This window comes from Pyrus communis, chromosome 17 (genome assembly GCF_963583255.1).
Source record: "Pyrus communis chromosome 17, drPyrComm1.1, whole genome shotgun sequence".
In the NCBI taxonomy this organism is placed as follows: Eukaryota; Viridiplantae; Streptophyta; class Magnoliopsida; order Rosales; family Rosaceae; genus Pyrus; species Pyrus communis.
Window position 1 is genome coordinate 7,291,253 of NC_084819.1, and position 15,565 is coordinate 7,306,817.

Sequence of the window (15,565 nt, forward strand, 5' to 3'; positions counted from 1 at the left end):
CCCAGTCCTGTGATGAACTGTGAAGGAATAAAGGATTAATGGGAAGCTTAGGAATCAAAATACAAATGTAAGACCTCCAACTAAAGTTTGAAGCTTGATGTAGTTGCTAATGCTAGGGGTGTAACTTGTTTGGTGCCTAGGATTAGAATGGATTGGGTAACTCAGAAAGTTCAAGATATATCGAAGGTCAATCGAATCCAAGGCAACAACAATGACGAGGCAGTGTTGTCGAGAGCTCTAACCAATGTACCATACTAGGAGAGACTTTCGTATCAAGAGGGCATTGCACACCCTTGTCTCTGTCTCTCTCCTCACGTGACTGCAAAATTACAGCCGCATAGTAGATGTTTCGACTCCGCCAATTCTAATGCACAGAGACGAGGGTTGGTTACGATTCTTAACTTCTTAACAGGCATGGAACTAGCACATTTGGAACCAGAACCCAATCAAGTCTGATCAAATAGAGAAGTAAAAGAGAGAATAAATATGGCAACAGTGAGACTCAAACTTGATTTTCAAAAAATTACACAAGCAGCAAACAACAAATGTCAAGATGTTCCACTTTACACAAGAGGCCCGAGCTTCCGATTACAGTTCAGACTTATGTACAACAATACCACATGATATGAATGCAGATGAAGAGCGAATATTTCCCAACTAAGTCGCATAACGAATTCAGTGGCTATAGCGTGTTGGTTATTCAAGAATCCAGAAGGCAAGGAAACCATCATGTCTTCATTACCGACGTTGCTGACGAGCTGGTCGTCTGAGCTATGAGATTCTGAACCTTCTGGAGCAGGAGGTAGCTGAGTTTCTGCAAATGGATTATCCGGGTTTCCCCTATCATCCTTGGGTGGATCTTCTGGATCTTTCTTCTCGTCTTTTTTCTCATTCTCTTCGCTAGAACTACCACCACCTCCCTTTGAAACACCTGGAACCAAGTCAGGTCGAGGTTCCACACCAACACGTCTTAGATGCAGCTGACAGTGCAAACACCATTTGGATTATAAGGTCTTTTGATCATGCATAAAGCTACTACCGAGTAAACCAAATATTAAAAACTAAACGCTTGTAGAAGCAAATAGAGAGACCATTTACCTGAAGATGTAAGTTGACTTCATCCGGTCGGGACAGGAATGGAAAATCTCCCCCACTCTTCAACTGTGCTCGCCTTGCGTCAGGATACCTTTCACCAACTTCATCTTTGAGTTGTTGAGGAATCCCACTGTAGTCATTTGTCTTCGTGTATACGTTTCAGGAAGAAATTTTTTGACGGGTCAGCTTAAATTTTTAAACTTCCCAATCTAGTATTGGAATGTAATACTGATACTGTAAGAAGGATTCAGATGTATGAACAGACATGCTAAAGCAAGAAGCCGTTGACATTCACATTTAAAGTGTCGTTGAATCAAATCCATAGCTGGTTTCTCTAAGATATAAGCAACATTTATCGCTGTATGTGAGATATGAATGCAGTGTGACAAATTTATTAAGAAATTGCATAATATTGAAAGCAGCCAAAATTTTCAAAGTTCTAAAAGAGAGCAATGAGTTAGAACAAAGTTAGAACCAAAGGGATGCAATACATAAACAAACACTTTGTTCCAGAGGGATTATTTGAAAATGTATCCATATGCACGAACATAAACCAAACAAGATCCGAAATACATACATCCATTATAGTGATGAATGAATCCGTAAGCAACAGAGGTCCAACTGAAGCAGCATCAGTTGTTAAAGTCAACCTGGAGGCCAGGTCCTCTCTTGAGAGCGTCTCAACCTGAATTATCACAGTTTCAAGTCAGAAATTAGAATAGCTTGCACAACCATTCAACTTCTATAAATATTTGTAGTCAATTACCCCAGGGTCCCTGATAGTATTTAACTTCCTTCCCAAGTACACACCTTTTTTCCTTTCCGGATTAGTTCATTTGGTTTTTCGTTAAATCAAATCCCTCTGAAGATAACATCGTGCATAGCAATACCAAAGCTTAAAATATCATATCATTCATTCTACATGTCAATTTGATAAAATTAATACTTGTAAATCATTTGTCAAGAAAAATTATCAAACAGAAAACAAGAACAATGAATACTATCTTATCTAGACAAGATCCGATACGGAAATTCTTCCAAATGCTTATCACACCCAGAGATTCATGATGTCGAATTTATCAAAGTTTACATGGTTTTTTATTTTTTTTATTTTTTATTTTTTTGTTGTCATTCAAATTAAAAGTTAAAAAGTAATAGGTAAAGTAGAAAAAAATCTGGAAACCATTTTAGGAGTAGTGTGATGAGAAAAAAAAAAGGTGCAAACAAAAGCATCCAATCCCCTAATAGAACAACACAAATTATCCTAAAACCAAAGTGGAGCATGTATCCAAAGCCTAAAGTCAAGAATTACAAATAAATGGAGACGCTGTAATCATGCAGACAGAAGTCAATGAAGTTATCGAGGCACAATGCTGAGCTAACAATAGGCACAAGATATCTCAGTAAGTGAGATGTACAGAAGGTGAGAAGATCTCTAATAAGTAACACAACAGCGATAATGGGTAGGGTGTAAAGGCCTTCACAGACTCTACCTGAGAAACAACGAAGTCCACTGAATCTGCTATAAATGGCTCATGGGGGCCATCATGTATTCCGGTCAAGACATATCTTTTCAACAAAAAAGAAGGGGTCCAACTAATGCTGCATAAGACAATACCATATCAGGTAAGTTGATGTTAAAAGAAAACAAAACTGGAAGCAAATTACTCTCTGAGCCAAAAAACTAAACAAATGCAGCATGCACTTTGTAAAATATAGTATATCATATCCAACCAATAATTTCAAACATTTCGATTAAAAATTGATGATGTTCCGGTATAACGTTTCATTTCTTAATTTATTTAAAAATCAAACAAAAGTAACCATGTGGATGGATGGATCAATAGTCCAATGAATGTAATCCCTTATATTGATCCTCTTCCTCACTGGAATGCAGACCAGTCCATGGAAGGGAGAAGATAAGCCTAAGGATCATATGGAGTTTTTTCTTTACAAGTGACAATTCATTAATAATGATGTCACTTTAGCACCTTGAGAATACAAATTTTTCAAAATCAGATGAGAAAAGCCACTTGAGAGGGTAAGTAGATAGTTTCAATTCAACTCAATCCCTTCAATCAATTAGGTGAAATGCTCAATATTCCATGGAAGCAAGGATATATTAAAAGGATAAATACTTATCCCAGTGAATCATAATTTAGGTTATCAACTTGCAATATCAAGAATAAATTGAGCAGGAAAATTGGTATGCCTTAGTGCACCTTATTGTTATCAGCAAACATTTACAAGGTAAAGCATGAATCTCTTTGATGTCAAGAAGTACCAAAGACCATTATAACCCTTTGTCAGGTCAATACAACATCTGAGCACTTATAAAACACCGGAACACAGATGTCAAAATAAATAGCTTAACTATCAACCTCTATCAAAACCATTCATTAAATATTTACCATCAAATACCTATTTTTGGATTTGAACCAACTTTAACAACATGTGTGTAGCTTTATGAATGTATAAAGTACAAATATGACAAACATACACGGGAGCCCAAGGCATTGCTGCAGAGAAGCTGCGCGTGTCCAAAAATGTGTTTGATAGTATCAATGATCGAACTCGTCTTGGACGATGCTGAGCAAAAAGTTGAGCCAAGAAGCCCCCAAGGGATGTACCATATATATGTATCTGTTAGAAAGAAATTGATCAGATTACCTTAAAAGACTATTTTTTTTAATTAACTAGAATCACCACAAATATGAGAAGAGTTTTTAACAGCAATTAAACAATCTAACAGTTTGTTTAAGTTATATATCAAGATATGCACTGTTATGAAACACATTTCTCAGCTAAATGGTGTAAAATTTCATCAACAGCGTGTTTCCTCTTTCTCTGCTCTGATCACTTTTCCCGATTCGGATACGCATTTCATATACAGAAAATCAGCAATTGTTTAATTATATAATCTAAAAACAAAAACAAAACATTTATGGTGCCACGAATGATTTTACTTAAGGGATGGTTAACCATTTCTTTTTTGGACGTAGGGATAGTTTAACTATATTCGACGTAACATGTCTGAAATCCTTTCAATCTGATCAAAATTAAAAGTAATATATCTATATGCATCATTCAGTGTATATTATTGCATGTAACAAATTTACTATAAAAACAATGTTATCTCACTTTCCTGTGGCCTAGATACCAAGTTCAAATCTTTCTGTATACCTGAAATCACCACTCAACTACCCAGAAGCTAGAAATCAGGGAACTCAGGAATCTTTCTTTAGTTTCAATGTACTGGGAGTTTTGAGGAGGGGCATGTGAGAAAAGGCAATCAGAAATGAAATATTTTCCAACTTGCACAATCACTGGAAGAGTGTTGATCTGTGAAGCATCTTGCTGACAGTATAACATGAAGGTGCACCTAAATATCATACGTATAATTAAGTAGGGATAAATGGTCATCAATCACTGAAAGCTGTATGCAGCACTTGGGTGTTTCCTAAAGACACTAACTATTTAGAACCTAGAAGCTACTTGTGCATTAAGAAAATGAGAAATTCCTTTTGCACAAGCAATAGAAATACTAAACAAAATAAGATTGATAATGGCAGGAGTAAACTGTAAGCAAGATGAGTTCTTACGTGATGAACATCAATAGCATCCAAGAATTTCTCGAATGCTAGAATCCACTCATGATGATTCCATACACGTGGAATATCAACAGAAATCACCCGATAACCCTGCATATATTATAAATTTATTAGTATTAATGTTTAAATTAATTAAGTAGAACTTGAGAAGATTTATCAGCTACAACCATTCAAATTTAGAGGTGTTGGACAGAGAGGGAGCAGCAGAATGAAAAAAGATGGGTACATATACAAGATTTACCAGCCACAACCATTCAAATCTAGTTAAACAACTGAATTATCCGCTTAAAGAGAATAAAAGGAAATCAGTATCTAGAAATATAAAATTCAAATATACGGAGGAGATCAAACATATACAAGAGACACCCAAAAGTTGCTGATTGTTTGCAACAAAACAACTAAACAGAAAAAAATAAAGCCCAATGGACCATGAAAACTGGAAATTATAGTCTAAAGTGCCTATGAAGCAAAAGAAAACGAAAACCAAAAACTAATATGCTTTGGGAAGACTTATGTGATAGATACAATGAAGATAACATAAAGGCCAGCCTACTACCTTCATGGACAATGACATGATCTGCTTGTAGCAGACATCAGCTGTCCCTGCTGTTCCAGGAAGACAAATAAGAGGAGGTACCGCTTTTGGGCCAAAATCATAGTATCGCCACTGCTTTGTGCCAATCTGCATACACCGTAATTTCAATGTAAACCCAATGCTCAATAAGTAATGAGAAACAGGCGGACAACTGCTTTATCAACACACACAATTGATTAAGCTTGTAGCTTTGCAGCTGAAACAGACATAATACATTCATAAGAAGCTCCACATACCACATGCAGAATCTAAATCCACAATTGAACGAATTAGAAAAACCCCACATCAAAATTCACAAACTTGATTCAAACCCACGTCCTAATACAGTTGAAATACAAAACTATGCACGAAAAAGGAACTATCTTGCATTTGGGTTTTCTAAAACAGGTGAGACTAAACCCTAAAGAACAAAAAACCCAGCTGTAAAATGAAACTAATGAATCAAGCCCAGAAACAAAATCACAAAAAAAATTGAAAATTGAAAAGGGTAAAGGAGAAGTGGAGGTGAAAAGAAACGTACTGGGATCTTGTGAAGAGGGACCTGGGACTTGAAGTAGATGTAATCTCCGGGCGCCGAGTAGACGCCTTTCATTTCTGGTTTCTATGCCCAAAACCTCCCCATGTCACATGCCCATTATTCGATTTGATCTTATCGACCGATCACTCTATTTCTCTCTCTCTCGATTTTTCTATTATTTTTCTATGTATTTGCTGGATTGGTTTGGCTAGTTCTTCTTCCGAATTTTCTTTGAAATTTTTAATTTGGGGGATTGACGAGTAGAGGATGAGAGGGAAGCCCACGTGGCAGGGCCCCCACTACGACAGTCCATGACTCAATGGTTCATCAACTGCTTGTCAAAGGTCGTTTAGATGTTAGGCATGATTGGTGGTTGTAGGGTTTTATTTATTTATTTATTTTATGTTTTTGTCAAAGTGGTTGTAGACTTGTAGTTTATTTTTGTTTATTATTATCTTTTGGCTTAATAGTTGATTTGCTTCATGAAACCGTCATTTAGTTTTATTTTATTCTTTGACATTGGTTTTGTCTCACTTTACTTCATGAAACTATCATTTTGCCTCATTAGTGTTAGTTCACCTCATTTTCGTCATTTCCGTCAAATCTAAACTACATATTAATAAAACCCTCATTGTCAACCAAAACTGACACACCCCGACCGAGATCAGGGCGTGCTGGCCGTCACACGGAGGTGACGTAACCATGTGCACGTGCGGAAGCTAAAGAAATAGTAATATAAAAAGTACGAATAATTAAAAACTAGCATACAAAGTACTAAAACAAGTGCTAGCGTAAGTGAGACACAAGTTCAGAGCAAGTCTACAGCAGTCCAAAAGAAAAAGATGCGACAGCAGTACACCCGAAGGTGACCTTACGCTGGTGAATGTCTATCAGAAATGCCGGGAAAGCCCTCTGGGAAACCATCGAACCTGCTAAGCAACTAGAACCTGGAGGGGCGCAAAACAAAAGCGTGAGTGGGCAAAAACAAAGCTTTTCTAAAACCATTTAGTAAAATACATTCTAACCCCTCGCCGTAAAACCTGTATACTTCCTAGAAAATAACATATATACGTATGTATAGATATGCCAATTATGCTCAAGAATATGCCACGTCGGAACCTCATAATGAAATGCAAGTGCTCAGGTATAAATCATATCAATAACATATAATCTGGCAGCCGGAGTCACCTAACGTGACCTGTACGGCTGCATATAGAGCTCAAATCTCAATCTCAATAACTAAACCTGCCCACGAGTCGGAACCACCTAAAGTGGTATGTACGACAGGCCTGGGTGTAATACATATAAACGCTCTAGTGCTACGATCACGTGAAGGCTGTGCGAATAATCGCGGGTCACCTACGAGTCGGAACCACCTAATGTGGTCTGTACGACAGGATTGTGCACCTAACTTGGATCCAAGCTGAGCGTGTGGTGCGGGAGGTGAACATCACGTGAAGGACTGTGCCCTACTCTGGGCGGGAGCACTAACACCGAGGGTGCAGGTTATGAGCTCTCTAAGCATCTCAAACCACTACTGAATATAAACATGAATACCACTTACCTGGCATTTACCTGTGCGTCCACAGCACCAAATATGCATATGTATATGTATGCCACTACTAATGCATGTGATGATGCATAAACAATGATAATATGGTGCATGGCATAAACAAACAACCCTTTTCAAATAATTTCTGGGAAAATAAATGTATATAGGTATATACGGAAAACCAAAAGCCCACTCACTGGTAAGTGGAAGGGTCGTAGCCCCCCTGCCTCGAGTGACCACGCTCGTCCTCGGGATACGTATCACCTATATGCGAAACAACTACAAAAACGTTAATTTTAAAGCACATAACCAACTTCTCGTAATAACTTCTCATACATTGCTCAAATTGGACAATTGAATATACCAACGTGCTCTACACAACCTCAGGATCACACCCAAATTTTTAGAAAAAATTTTCACCGTCGCACGCGCCCCCACGCGCCGGCCACGCGCAGGCACGTGCCTGGCACGCTGACGGCGTCAACTGACGCCGTAAGGAATATTCTGTTAGTTCTAACGGATTCCGTCAACGGCGTCAGGAATATTCCGTCAGACTTGACGGAATATTCCGTCTCCTTCCCCGGCGAACCTCCGGTGTCGTCGCCGGCGCCGGAAAATCGCGAAACCTGCAAACTTCGATTTCTCTCTCGTTTTTCAACCAATTTTCGTGATTTTTGTACCAAAACGAAGCCTAAGACTAGGAGAACACAACCATACAACTTTTAAGAGTAAAAAACTACGAGATCTTACCTGTCACCAAACTCCAAATCCGGCCAACTTCGAATACGGCGATTCCGACGTCCAACTCCTTCAAACGAAGTACTCCGAGACTCCTTGGGACCTCACCAAGCTACCTACGAGCTCCAAAATCCCTAAAACGTGATAAGTTACGTTTGCATGAATAGTACCCAAAACTGCCTTCGTGAAATCGACGTGAAAATGGTGGTTTTCATACCTGAAAATGGCACTGCTGAACTCCTCTCAGCCTCACGAGCTCGACTGTGACCTTGGTTTCCTCGATCTGTGGGTGTTTGATGGGTTTTGGGTGGTGTCCGTACGTGTATGGTGAAAGGGAAGAGAAACGGGGCTCGGGACAGGTGCAGAGAAATAGGGAGAAAGGTGGTGGTGTGTGGGAATATGTGTGTGGCTCCAAACATGCCAACAAAACCCCAAAACAAACAATAAACGTAAGGAAATCGAACTAGGGGCATATTCGTCAATTCACACGTACGTTAAAATGTTTCAGGGACGGGCTGTCACAAAAATCCTATAAAAGTACCAGTTTAACCTTTTAATTAAAACTGAACATGAATAAGAAATATGGGCATAAATGTAATTTTACACAATCAAAATTAATTTTTTTTTCTTTTCAAAAGCTCACCTATATGTAATTCTAATATATCTCTAATTAAAAACTAAAAAAATAAAAAATAAAATAAAATAAAGCCTCTCCCCATTCCCACATTGTCTATCACTCTCTTCCTCTCTCCTACACAAAAACAAAAATAAAACAATTTCACACACACTTTGTGTGTGCCCATATGCTAGTAAATATTAAATTAAAGTGTAGTATAGACAATTTATTTTTGACATAATTCTTTGGCTCCAACTTGCTTGCTAAAACAATCCCAATTCCATTTTTGATAACTCTAATCAAACTCTTGTCTATGTCTCTTGTAGATTGATACATAACTATAGTTGCAACTATTGGATTCAGTGACTCGCTTGAATTGGATTTTGAAACATAACCCAGTGTTTGCTTTTAAAGCACAACTAGACCTGACAATTTCTAACACAAAATGTGACATGACACGATAACTAATCGGGTCGTTATCATGACGGGTTCTTAATGGGTATACACGCAATTAACCCGTGAGTAACCCGTTACGAAAAAAATTATTTGGATAATTTTAAAGTTTAATTACTAAGAAAACGTATTATACAATACAATAGTCGCATGAGGGGTTCTTAATGGGTATACACATGATTAACCCGTGGCAACCCATTTCGGCCGGCTACATTTTTTTTTTATTGATAATTGTAAAGTTTAATTACTAAGAAAACGTATTATAAAATACAATAGCCATACTGTATATATTGTATATTAAATATGTATTATTGTATATTTATTTTTATTATGAGAGTTTCCTATTATCATTATTGGATAAATTTTACATGACCTCTTGTCCAAAATTAAAATCAACTAGTAAGTATTTTCTTTTTTGAACAAACGATATTATCTACACTAAAGAGATGGGCGTGGGCTTAGCCTCACTTAGCAATAATGTGATTCAAATTTGCCTTTGGCGAGAATCGATCTAAGACCTCTCATTTACAAGTGAAGATGAATACTATTAGACCATAGTACTAAGTGACATAAGTAGACAAGATAAGAAGACAAACCTACAAGTGTGAAAAATGTGAAAGAATATATTAACACTCGTGATTGCATCCTTCCTCTAAGAGTAGACACTAGTCGCACTTATATCGTTGTTTAGATTTTTAAAACCCTTCAAACCCTCATAAATAGTGTTTTTTATTTGAGTGCAAAATTAATAAAATTCATAATAATTATTGTAGAAGTATTAAAAACGTAAAAGAAAATATACAATCACTTGTAATGACAAGCTTTACAATTTTCGTGAAGTTGTCAACTCCGAAATCTAACACCATAATCCATAAACCTTAGATTTCCATTTAACCATTGATTGTCCTTTACACTTTATTCTTCTTACCGAATTTTGTTTTCCAAATCTTGTTTTTATTTTATTTTATTTTTTATTTATTTATTTTTATTTTTATTTAAACATGATCTTCTAGTGTATGTAGAAAAATAAACAGTTTGGATGATTGATATCATGTTTCGATATTTACGGTTAACTGAAATATGAGTCAATGTTATATAGTTTGTAGAGACTTTATAAACTCTGAGTCATATTTTCACTAACGGTTAAACTCTGAATAATATCAACGATCCAAACCATTCATCTTTCTGTGTCTTTTAATAGATCATGTTTTCAAAAAAGAAAATCTGAAAAAACAAAATTTGGTGAGAAAAATGAAGCGTAAATGTAAATAATAATCAACGGTTAAATTTTGATATACGATTTATGTGATTATAGTGGCAAATTTTGAAGTTAAGCCCTTCATTAAAGTTGTAAAGTTTGTCATTACGAGCATTTATATACATATATATTATTTTTTATTTTTTATTTTTTATTTTTCACGCTTCTATATTAATTAAAAAACTTTACTTAAACAATAGCCATAGGATTTAATCTCACTGTTGGATTCTATTTCACTTATATTATTAGAACTTTTTGGACAAAATCATTTCTCTTTTCCAATATTTCGACAATTCCACTATCTGATCAAAACACAAACCTTAATATTCCAGAATCTCTTTATCTCTCCCTTAACCCCCCTCTTTGCTCGCTGTCTGTTCTTCCTGTAGCCTATCTCAGTCTCTCTTTTCTCCTCCTCGCGCAGTAGGACAAAATCATTCTCAGTGTCTCTGCATCAGCATCTCTGGCCATCTCTAAATCTCCGCATCTCCATTCTCCAGATTCCAAACTCGATTTTGCCTCTTAATTGTTTAATTCGTTAATTTTCGCTCATGAATTATTTCTTTGATTGGTGATTTTTATCTGGATTTTATGTTGAAATAATTTGAATTTGATGCATAATCATATTTTCCAATGGCCAGCTCATTAATTTGAAATTATCTGGGTAATAAAAGAACTCCAAATAGAAACTTGGATGTGAAAAGAATGCAGTATCGAGGAACCAACTTGAGATATGCAGGAGATTTAAAGAAAATTAGTAGAAAATTGTCCATGGAAATAATGAGCATAGAATATTTAATGTTCAATTATACACTTCAATACGTCTGTGAAAACCTGTCCTGAAATAGAATATATTTTATTCTCGATGGGGTGAAATGACTAATTTGCCCTTGAGTGTTTGGTAGTGGTGTGTGTGGATGGGCTAAGGATTTGGACCAATTCATTTTCTCCCTAAGTAATTGGACCCAATTAGAATTTAGGCTTTATTTGTTTTTGGTTGGTTGCCCAAATTCGGACCCCACACACACACACTTACCCGTTGACCCTTATTTCTCTCTCTCCCTCTCGATCGTTTTCATCCGTCTGTACAACCTGTATGAACAACTCCTAATCTAGCTCTCCATTCATGGATCAAGCTTGTGGACACCATCATCACCTTCCTTGTAACCTTACAAACTCAATTATACCTTTGGTTGGACGTGGGAACTTCGGAAACTCTAGAACCAGGGAGCTTCGACGAAGTGCATTGTTTATCCGTTGTGATCGCAGAGGTTTTGTCGAGTTTTAGGGTCCTAGGAAGTCTTAAAACTTCTTCACGAAGCTTAGAGAGGAGTTTTGGAAGGTTTTGGATGTCAGGGCACTCGAGTTCGTCGAGTTACAGGGGTGGCCAGACTATTGAGATTTTTTCGGCAAGATTCCGTTGGTTTTAGGTCCTTAAAGTGGTAAAGATGTGTTTCTTTCGTCCTAAGCTTCATTTTGGTACAAATTTCATGAAATTTGGTGTTAAAATGAGTGAGATATTAAGGTTTGAAATTTTCCCAGAATCCGACGATAGCAGCGGTGACCAGAGCTGGACTTTGGTGAACCAAGGAAGGAGAAGGGGAATATTCCATCAACTTTGATAAAATATTACTAACGGCGTCAGGTATATTCCATTATTTAATGGAATATTCCTTAATGCCGTTAGGGATTCCGTCCAGCGTGCCAGGCACGTGCCTACGCGTGGCCATGCCTTGGTCGGCGCATGAGGGTGCGTGGGAACTTAGAAAATTATTCTAAAAATATGGGGATGTTCATGGGGTTGAGTAGGCCACGATGGTATATTCAAATACCCCAATTGAGCAACGTATGAGAAGTTATTACCTAGTTTTGTATATGTGCTTAAAAATAACATTAAAATAGTTGTTTCACATATAGGTGAGACTTTTCCAAAGGATGAGCGCAGTCAAGTGAGACTCGTGGGCTACAACCCTTCCACATATCAGTGAGTGGGCTTTTCAGTACATATATATATATATATATATATATATATATTTTTTTTTTTTTCCCCATAAAATGTGTTTAAATGGACTTGTGTTTTAAAATGCCATGCCAAATGTTTTATATTTAGAATATGCATTTAGTAGTTGCACATATTTTTGTTTGACGCTGTGGATGCTCAGGTAAGTTCCAGGTGAGTTTATAGATTATGGATGTGAGTTGCATGATTGTGCTGAGATGTATCTATAGCTCATAACTTGCACAGTCCTTCACGTGATGTTCACCTCCCGCACCATGCGCTTACCTTGGATCCAAGTTAGATGCACAATCCTGTCGTACAGACCACTATAGGTGGTTCCGACTCTTAGGTGACCCATGATCATTCGCACAGTCTTCACGTGATCGTAGCAATTGAGAGCGTATTTATTTACACCCAGTCCTGTCGTACAGACAACTTTAGGTGGTTCCGTGCAGGCATATTTGTTAAGCTATTGGTTGAGCTATAAATGTCATATTAGGTGACTCCAGCTAGATGGATGAGTTATAGATTTAGCCGTACAGGTCATATTAAGTGACTTTGGCTGATATATCATTTGCATTGATTTATCACTTGGCTTACATATTTTATGCTGAGATATTTGACATGGCATATATGTGGATTTTGCTATTCTGAGCATGGTTGTTATATAGATATGTATTCTAATTTTTGGGAAATTATACAGGTTTTACGGCGAGGAGTTACTACCTTTGATAATTGAAATGGTTTTGAAAAGCTTTGTTTTTGCCCACTCACACTTTCTGTTTTGCGCCCCTCCAAGTTTTAGGTAGGAGTGCTTGTTGGTGGCTTACGAGGAATTGACGGTGGTTTTGACAGATTATCACTAATGTAGGACCACCTCTGGTATTGTATAATTAGTACGTGTCCTGTTGGACTGCACTTAGGCTATCTATGCTCTGATTATGGTGTATCACACTTAAATATCGAGATTTGCACTTATATTTGCTTAGTGTAAATTAGCTAGCTTGGTTCTTAGTTATTCACATTTCTTTATATCATTATCATTTCCGCACTGTGCACATGGCTACATCACCCTCACGTGACGGCCATCACACCTTGATTTCGGTCGGGGTGTGTTAGTTTGGTATCAGAGCCTACGTTTGGTAGTCCTGCATATCCTGTGAATATTCTAATTATTTTGGTGTCTTCTATCAGAACTATGCCACCTTGTAGAGAGCCACGTTCCTCAGCTGAGTTTGGTTTCCTTGATATTGCTCAGTTAGGGAAAGTTATAACCAATGTTATTCAGTCTTCGCTTCGCCCTCCCCAGAGGACTCCCTTGGAGACTATCTAAAGTTGGATAAGTTTATGGGTAATGAAGGACATGAGGGAGATGAGCGATGGCTAAATTATCTTGAGAAGACTTTCCATTTAATGCATAGGCAGGGGAATCTCCCTGAGGATAAGTGGGTTGAGACGACTACCTGGTTTTTAGATCTTGAGCCTGCATTCTGGTGAAGACAGGAGTTTTATCAGTTATCACTAGAGGAAGCTGCTGATTGGGAAGTTTTTAAGCAGTTATTTTAGAAAAGATTCAATCTTCCAGAGCATATAGATCGCAAGAAGCAAGAATTTACGCACCTGAAACAGGGGAAGATGACAGCTAACGAGTACAGAAGGTTTACTGATTTGTCTCGCTATCACTCGGAGGTTGCTACTAATCCAGTAGAGATGCTCCATTGTTTTAGGTTGGGTACTCGAAAGAAGTGGCGTTCTATGACGACCACGACTCCCTGTGCTACTTACCAGGAGTTTTATGAGATTCTGCTTTGAATTGAAGATTCAGAGAACATGCCCAGTGATAGCGAGGAGGAAGAAGAAAAAGATGGTAACCAGAAGAAAAATGGTAAAGATAAGGGTCAATCGTCTCAGGGACCTCGTAAGACTTAAAGTTTTAAGAGAAGTGGTGCCAGTTCCAATTCTTCTAACATGGGTTTGAGTTTCACTGGGCAGAGAAGGGGTGGTAAATTTTTTGAAGGACATCGTTTTCAGAGACAGATGGATTCTGGTAGCACAGGTGCTCCCTTATGCCACAAATGTAATAATAGACATTTTAGGGAGTGTAGGCGAGGCAGCAGTAGATGCTATACTTGTGGTCAGATGGGGCATAGGGCTATTCATTGTCCACAGAATCAGTAGAAGCCCCAGCCACCTTTCTTACCACCACCAGTTCCGATCAAGTAAGTTCCAGGACCTAGCAGTTATGCCTAGACTGGTCGTGGGGGCGCTTATCATTATTAGGGTGATGTAGCTCCTTATTTTGCAGGGCAGTATCAATATCCGTATGATCTATATTATCAAAGTGATTACCCTTAGTATCCTGGAGGTTTTCCTATTCAGCTGGTGGGTCTCAATGGTATCTTGGATGACAGTCCTAGCACGTGGAGATTGCTTTTAGTAGTGCAGGACTATCGAGGCAGCCTAATCAGCCAGGTCAGGGGCATAATGTGCAGGGATGTGGTAATCAGGCTAGCAGAGGTCAAGGAGGACGACAATAGGTTTAGGGACGTATTCACCACATTACATTGCAGCATGCTCAGAATAATCCTGATTTGATCATGGGTACTTTGAATATTCTTGGTCATTTTGCTAGAGTATTAATTGATTGTGGTGCTATGCATTCTGTTATTTCTCATACGTTTGCTTAGACGACATAACCTCATCTTACACCTCTTGGGTATGATTTAGAGTTTTCAATGCCTAGAGGGGAGACATGTTATGTTAGCTGTGTGTATACAAGATATCCTATGTTGGTGGAAGATGTTGTTATGCTAGCTGACCTCATCCTGTTAGATATTGTTAACTTTGATGTTATTTTGGGCATAGATTGGTTACATTACAATCGTGCCAATATAGATTGCTACGGGAAGATAGTCACTTTTTATCGTCTTGGATTAGCTAAGGTTACGTTTGTGGGTGAGCGTAGTGGAGTGAAACATGGTGTTATTTCTGCCATGAGGGCTAAAAGGTTGTTAATAAAAGGTTGTCAGGGATATTTGGCTCATGTGGTGCTGAATAATAATGTTCTTAATAGTGTGGAGGATGTGCGGGTAGTCAGGCATTTTCCCGATGTATTCCCTGATGATTTACCT

At 37.8% G+C, this 15,565-nt stretch overlaps 1 protein-coding gene across 1 annotated transcript; it reads right to left on the reverse strand.

Moving 5' to 3' along the window:
- Window positions 1-453: 453 nt before the first annotated feature.
- On the reverse strand, window positions 454-6,048 carry LOC137721855 (uncharacterized). Its single transcript, XM_068460880.1, has 8 exons — window positions 5,822-6,048; window positions 5,263-5,388; window positions 4,698-4,796; window positions 3,596-3,738; window positions 2,589-2,697; window positions 1,673-1,780; window positions 1,099-1,239; window positions 454-980 (listed from the first exon to the last, which is right to left on the reverse strand). The coding sequence occupies exons 1-8, from the start codon at window positions 5,891-5,893 to the stop codon at window positions 564-566; spliced, it is 1,215 nt and encodes a 404-aa protein (XP_068316981.1). The 5' UTR covers window positions 5,894-6,048; the 3' UTR covers window positions 454-563.
- Between the last annotated feature and the right edge of the window lie 9,517 nt (window positions 6,049-15,565).